Source organism: Dipteris shenzhenensis, chromosome 15, assembly GCF_047967505.1.
Source record: "Dipteris shenzhenensis isolate YYH24624 ecotype China chromosome 15, Dip_SZ_1.0, whole genome shotgun sequence".
Taxonomy (NCBI): Eukaryota; Viridiplantae; Streptophyta; class Polypodiopsida; order Gleicheniales; family Dipteridaceae; genus Dipteris; species Dipteris shenzhenensis.
In genome coordinates this window covers 7175965-7183233 of record NC_141610.1, presented here as the reverse complement: position 1 = coordinate 7183233, position 7269 = coordinate 7175965, and the positions used below count along the sequence as shown (strand labels likewise).

The following is a 7269-nucleotide window of genomic DNA, read 5'->3' as shown; positions in this document are numbered from 1 at the left end:
AATTGCTTTCAAATATAATTTAAAATTTAACTATTAATTAATACTTTAATACATTGAATATTACCATGGGCATACATACCTCTATGTCCATTCTGTTAACATCACATTCTAAAGGAATCCACAACCCATCATTCTTTTCCAACACCTACATCTATATCTCATCTACAAGATCCCACAGACAACCTAGCACCTGATAAGTACTCTCACCCATGCACAACCTAGTACATTTCATCAATGATTTACATCATAAGAAGAAGTTATCTTGGCTAACTAAATACAAAAATTAATATAGATACTCATTGTGTTGTAGAAAACTTTGCTTGGTATATTAAATCAAAGCGCGTCTAACAAATGTACATAGATGCTCAATGCATCCATTCAATGAAAATTGTTATTACATCCACATGCATTTCCAATAACTTTTTGATCAATAGAAGAAATAATAATCATTGTAAGAGGAGCCCATTGTGGTCATGAATTCACTTGTCATAGATATTTAAGCAGTGCTTGCCATATGACTCCACTTGTAAGAACTCCCTCCCCCATTTCTCCACTAGAAGGTAATTGATCCGAAAAAATGTTCACACAATGGCATATCCATTCCAAGAGCATTGCGGACCCAAATCTCACATCCCTAAATGATCGATTTTGATGCATCCTGAGAATTGCAATAAGCAAATCATTATTATTTCGTTAAAATCATTAATTTAACACAATATTAAATCAAAAGACCTACAAAATAACTTCAAATCAAATCAAAGTGTATGAATCTCTATCTTTATTGTGTCCACTACATCACAATCCATAGGAAACCATGTTCCTCTCTCATAAGCCTCTGTGTGTGTGTGTGTGTGTGTGTGTGTGAGAGAGAGAGAGAGAGCCACCTCTCTCCTGTCTCTCAACCTCACAGTTGCCTCTCTCCCGCCTCGTAGCCCACCTCTCAACATCCCTGATAGCCCACCCCGTTGCCTCACAAAAGTCTATTGCGCTTCGCACTACAAGACACTTGGACATAGCTCTGCAATTCGTAGCCCCCAACACCACGGATAACGAGTCTTCACAGTTTATCATCCACCATTCGATGCGTCACAGCCCTAGGTTCAAAGTCTAAGGATCAGTTCGCCACCACAGCTCAATTTGTTTCACGTCAATTTAGTCTAGAGTCAGTTCAACCAATTTAAACTAGCTCTAGTTCAACTCATCAAGTCCAAGTTAGACTAAACTTGTAGCCCAACCGAAAGATTAGGACTAGCACTAGGGTAGACAGATTTATAGAGGCCGACATAAAGTCTACCAAGCCAAAGTCGTTTACTACGTTGACCTCTGCCAACAAGATCTCTTACCTGTGGTAACTTTTGCCCGACTCCTTGCGCAAAGACATCTCCATTTTAGGAGTATTTATTATCTAAAGCTTGAAGTTCAAGAGCTCATGCTTCAGCTTGCAGCTCTAGGAAGGAGAGTTCATGATATGGAGGTTGTTGGAAAGTAATAAGTCATCCATGAGGTACTAAACAAATGTAATGCATCTCCTCCAACATCGCAACTGATTCTAAAGTGTGGGACATGGTTACCGTTCAAGTGAAATCTATGAAGCAAGATGATTATTAATGTAAATAGCAAAGTGAATAAAGTTGATCTTTCTACGAAAATGAAAGAGCAAGAATCTAGAATGAAGAATAGATGATCTTGCGCGTTGGGGGCTTGAAAGATGGATGCCTTCATGATGATGAAGAGAAAGACGTAGATGATATAATCACATGCCTTGAGCAAGAAATATCACAAATTGAATGGAACGAGAATGATATATGTAATATCAATCAAAATGGCACACAAGCACGTCTACTTCAAAGGAAGGGACGCAGCAGTTACGATCTTAAGACAAAACACACGAGTTGAGGGACACTGATTTGGATATCAAAGGAGCTCACTCTGACCCAACTCAAACAAAGAAATAGTGAACTCATCAAAGTAAACAAAGCACACAAAAAGCAGGCAATGAGTGGTTTATCGAGATGAGCAAGCACAGATTAGAGACTTCAAATCTAAACCCAAAGACTCCGTCTTAAACTAATGTTGTAAAGGCCACCTTATGATAGTGTTAGAATGCAGTTATACCCTATAACAACTCAAGAGAAGCCAAGCCTTCTACGCTCCCTTGACTCTCTGGTTATCTATAAATATAGTTGGTCAGGGATGTGTGTCTTCATAAGCATTGGCACTTGTGTGAGGTAGCTTTAAACTAGAATGATGTTTTGTATCTCTAGAATCCAACAGTAGGGAAGGAGCGTTTGGGAATGGCTACCCTAATGAACATATTTTGAGTAGTTGCTAGCGTTTCCGGCTCGGAGGCAAGAAAGTATGAATGCCCTCTACATTCCAAAGTAGATAAGACTTCAAATAATCTGTTCTTTGTTCCTTATTTTGACAACAAAAACAACACAACCATCACAATTCATGACGCTAGACTGTTTGTTGAAGCCTTTTACAACTCGATCAAAATTATAAAATAGGGCATGAGGCTGAAGGTTTAATAGGTAGATTGGTAAGGGAAAAACTCCACTCGTGAGAATTAGGATGGTAGCCACACACAGTTATGACACATAGAGACTATATGGAAGGTTCAGTAGAAGGGTGAGATACGCTTTGTGTCAAATAGTAAACAAACAGACTCCGATCATCTGATGACCTCCTTCGTCAGTGCAAAAACAAATTGTCTTCAATCTGAGTTACATGAGATTTCCTGTTAAAACATAAGTATCAATACCAGATGTATATAAGCACAGACCAATTTCAAGTTCGAGAGCTAGATGAATTGCCATGGATCCTTACAAGCACAGCATCAGCCTTCTTATGATTTAACCTTAATTCAAAGCTGTAGTTCACAAAAGGCAACCCCCCTGGCCCCCCTCTCGTTCCCGCCGCCTCCAATTCTGAGAATTTTGTGATGCACACACATAACAGAACATGAACCCCTTTTTATCACGCAGCTCAAGATGGTGCAGGTGCAAAGATGGATGACATTCGCGTTTAGTGATACTAATTGTTTTAATCAGGAAGAATCGTATGTACACAACACGAGTAATAAGTCGTATAAGCAAGGTTGCATACCAAGTTTACAGAAGTGAATCTAGTCACTCATAGAAGAAAGGGACAGTATAGCCACCACAAAAAAGACGCTTCTTGTTGAAAAATGCACTCCACAGTCACATTTAGCAAAGACAAACATATGTTGATTCTCTATTAGTACTGCCTCCCTAGAGGTGGTGCTATAGTTGAGCATTGAAACTCTTTTGTGAATTTCCACATTGATTTATATTTCAAGAAAACTAAATTGTGTTTTTATGAAACATGTTTGCTTTCCCTTTTTCATTCAAAAGTGCTTGCTTTATCACTATACTGGGAGGTAGTGCCCACGCGCACTTGTGCACTCTTGTTTTTCATGAGAAATATACTTTGTTGGATAAAGCCTCTGTTGGTAGAAATAGAATGGAAAATACATTAGGCATTCAATATAGAATGAAGAAAAAATGTCCCAACCCTCCCCATCCACGTCTTATAAAGCTGAAACCAAATAATCCTCAACTATCATGTTCTCAAAATTATGGACTCTCATCATTCCCCTGGATCTTGCTTGCGAAAAACCCTGAAGGCATACTAACTGGGCCTACAGAAGCATAATTCTCTCCAAGAACCTGTTTCAAACTTTCTAAATGGTGCATCACAAATAAACCAGCCAGAGACTAAAAAAAGCGACACGTATCTATGCAAAGGATAAATAATTGATACCACAGGAATGTCCTGCAATATAAACAAATATAGAACTTGCAACCGCTGTAGAGCAGCAATACCTTCCACCACTTTCAAGAACTAGACTTACCTTCCTATTCAGCCTTTTCAGCCCTTGGTTTCACAGGCCTTGGTGGTTTCACAACTGTACCAAATATAACAAGCGCCACAGGAAGTAATGAGCCTGCATAGTAAACGCTCCTGTAGGCTTGCATGGACTGCTGGAAATCCAGTACCTTCATAATAACAAATGGAGCAGTTATTCATCAACATAATCAACAGGCAAGCATGAGGCCGCTCCCTATCTTCATGATCACAGCTTCATACCAAGGCTTGAGCAGTTACATTACACAATCTACATGAGACATTAAAAAAAGAGTGGAGAGCAGAGCTAGAGGGATGTGAGACAGAGGAGTGGCTTTGCCCACACGAAAGAACAGGTCCCTGCACAGACTGGGTAATTTGTATTTTTGGCAATACACAATGCCATAGACACCTATGTCGAATTGGGAACTTGACCTAGCTTCTACTTAATGCAACTGTAAAAGTCAAGTACACCATTAGGATATTAGAAATCTGCCTAGGAATGTTACATGACCCAGACATCTTACTTATGAAACATTGAAAATTTTCACAAATATACCTTTTTAAAGTTTAAACATATAGCCTTAATCCTAGCTTGCATACCTACTTTCATGGATTCGCTGATGGTTGTTGGACTACATTTTAGCATTCTAAAATTTGCTCTTGTTTGAAAGTTAAAAAAAATATGTTCTTGTTGAAAGAAAACAAGAGTGATACATAGAAATATTTTCAGAGAGATATAGAGGGGCATACCAAGAAACCAATGCAGGCGTAGTTCAGTACAAAAACGGTGTAAGCAAAGCTAACAAACCAACCGAACTTCTTTAAAAACCATGACTTCTTACGAGCTGCTTGTTGCCACCGATATATAACTGAGAAAGATGCACATCAGTGTCAGTACCCATACGACTAGTCAAAAGCACCCTATCTATATTTGTGTAGAACAGATCCGTCCACTTACAACCAAAAAAAGCACCCTATCTGTATTTGTGTAGAAGAGGCCTGTCTATTTACAACCAAAAGACATGCTTCAAGAGCATCATAAAATTTAACAGCCTGAATAATAAGTTTGAGAACTCACCTCTTGATCCGGCAATCATGAGAGCACTGTTGACAAAGAACAGCACATACCCAGCATACAAACCCTACACATAGAAATGCAATAGCTATTGATTCAATTATGAAGCCCAAAAGGTTATAAGGTCTTTTCTTTGAGCCTAAAGTTGTAAGGTTTTTTCAAAAGCATATATTGTGCAAGTAATGTAATTAGGAATACCCACATGCCAAACTGCACTGACAGTTTGAGTCACTAAAAGCTCGAATAACCCCGGTTTCCTCCCCTTTCTGCAGATTCTTTCATAAACATCTGTTGTACAGTTAAGGAAAAACTGAAATTTGCATGAAATTTCCAAACCACTGACCAAAAAGTCAGAGGACATAGCCAAAGGCAAAAGAATATTAAATTGGCCGGAGCTGAGAAGAAAAGATACAAAGACGCAGCCATGTGCTGACATGAATATTCCACACTAGAGGCAGTACTGCACTGCTTTCTGCAAGCTCAACTCCAATAATATCAACATTTTGTGCGCGATCCCATTTGGGCTTTGATGGCTGAGTATCTGACCAGCCACTAAAACCAAAGCCTGAAATGATAACAGATGCCTCGGAAATGGACCATATGAAATAGTATTTCCATCGTGCAGTGAATCCAGAAAGCCACTGATAACCCCAACGCTGCCAGAATCCCCAGCCCTTGTACTGCGGCTTAAATATCATGTCCAATGGTACACGTGGAACTAATTGTGTGTAGATTCCCATACATAGAAGTGCTTGTGCAAAAGCGCGGAAAGCTGCACCATAAGGAGGAGGGGGTGGTTTCGCAGCTGAAGGGCTCCAAATCTGAGAAATAATCATCATGGTCAAAACAGGATACCAAGGCATAATTAGCTAAGTGATTCAACTGACAAACAATGTCGAAGTCCTAAGGGTTTCTTTTGTTAATTCTGCTTACACTGGCCACAAAACCCACCAAAAAAAAAAAAAAACTACCTCTAAATTTACAAACTTGTAAACTTTTAAGTAAGTCACACATTGGTCAATATACAAAATTATTGACTAGGCACTATGGATACATCTGATTATCTGGCAATCAAGGATAAATTATGTTGTGTGACAGAAGCAATAATGAAACAATGGCAGTCCGTAATAGTAGCCAAAAACTCTGTTGCAGACCGTGAACTACCTGTCTTTCAGAGGATTTTCACATGTGTATTTCATGTAGCTTTTATGAATACCACATAGAAGAATTAACCCATCACAAAAGGTATATATTCAAATGACTAATATCTCGTACACCAAAATCTGGCAAATTATAAAAATAAGTGGTTTCTAGCAATTTGTTTACGTGTGCTTGTTGCTCCAGGCAATTAGGAGCAAATGTTAAGTAGTTATAGCTACTGAAGTATATCAAGATCAAAAGCGAACATGCCTGCAACTGAGCCTGGAACATATGTGAGGACTTTAGCAACGGTTTAATAAGCATTTTAAGTCTGTTCTTAGTCAACCACACACCTCCCACACAACAATATAATGTGAACATAGGAAGCTAATGTGAACCATGATCACCTCCCAATGGCACGTACCTACTCCTCCACCAAGTTCTATATCAATCTAGACTAACAATTTCATCTTTGCTCTGACTTCTAAAAACATAACACAAGCAGAATTAAATCCATACTTTGTAAATATTCAAACACATAAAACACGCTTCAAAACTGTATGCTGTGATCACTTACCCCCTCGTTGGCTGTCCAGTCAAGGTAGTCTCGTGTCTCATAAACAGGGCCTGCCAAGTGGGTGCCACAACAGAAACAGAAGCCCACATATTCAATGAAAGAAGGAAGATGCTGAACCCTATATTTCTTTTGAGCTGGACGTAGCCCTTCGTCCCTCAACAAGCCATCTTGATAATTTATAGCCGATGAAATAACTTTTAGTGTTAAGACCATAAGAGCACCTGCATAAAAAAAGCAGCGCATTGAGGGAATAATTCAGCCAATTTCAAGAACATCATCTGTCAGAAAGGGGGAGGAGAGAAAACAAAGGAGCTGGAAAAGAAAGGCAAGGAGGAGGAAGAGGGGTGGCGCCTGCAAGTGTGTGCTGGTGTCTCTGGGTGGGGGGTAGGGTTGGACTTCCTAGACAAATTAAAAGTGGTATGCAAAATGAAAGAGCTTCAGTAAATCTAGAAAGTTTATGCCAAAAATCGAAAAGCAATACGCATACAGAAAATAATACTCGTGCTAAAAACTTCATCCCACTCGCTGCACACGTAATCCCACCACCAAGGTTCCGTAGTAGTTTCGAAACGGCAAGTTTCAAAATGGTTATTGGGTTTTCGGA

At 39.2% G+C, this 7269-nt stretch overlaps 1 protein-coding gene across 3 annotated transcripts in view; it reads right to left on the bottom strand.

Moving 5' to 3' along the window:
- Positions 1 to 327: 327 nt before the first annotated feature.
- The window catches only part of LOC147893285 (lysophospholipid acyltransferase 1-like), a 30936-nt gene continuing 23994 nt past the window's right edge, over positions 328 to 7269 (bottom strand). The window contains exons 3-9 of one of the 3 annotated variants that reach the window (XM_087386093.1): positions 6666 to 6886; positions 5361 to 5769; positions 5151 to 5236; positions 4952 to 5015; positions 4624 to 4742; positions 3878 to 4022; positions 328 to 658 (exon numbers count right to left, since the gene is read on the bottom strand). In XM_087386093.1, coding sequence (XP_087242219.1) covers positions 3882 to 4022; positions 4624 to 4742; positions 4952 to 5015; positions 5151 to 5236; positions 5361 to 5769; positions 6666 to 6886 — 1040 coding nt within the window. In that variant the 3' untranslated portion in view covers positions 328 to 658; positions 3878 to 3881. Of the gene's footprint in view, positions 659 to 3427; positions 3470 to 3519; positions 4023 to 4623; positions 4743 to 4951; positions 5016 to 5150; positions 5237 to 5360; positions 5770 to 6665; positions 6887 to 7269 lie in introns of those variants that run through there. The other 2 variants (XM_087386094.1, XM_087386092.1) reach the window with 2 other exon arrangements.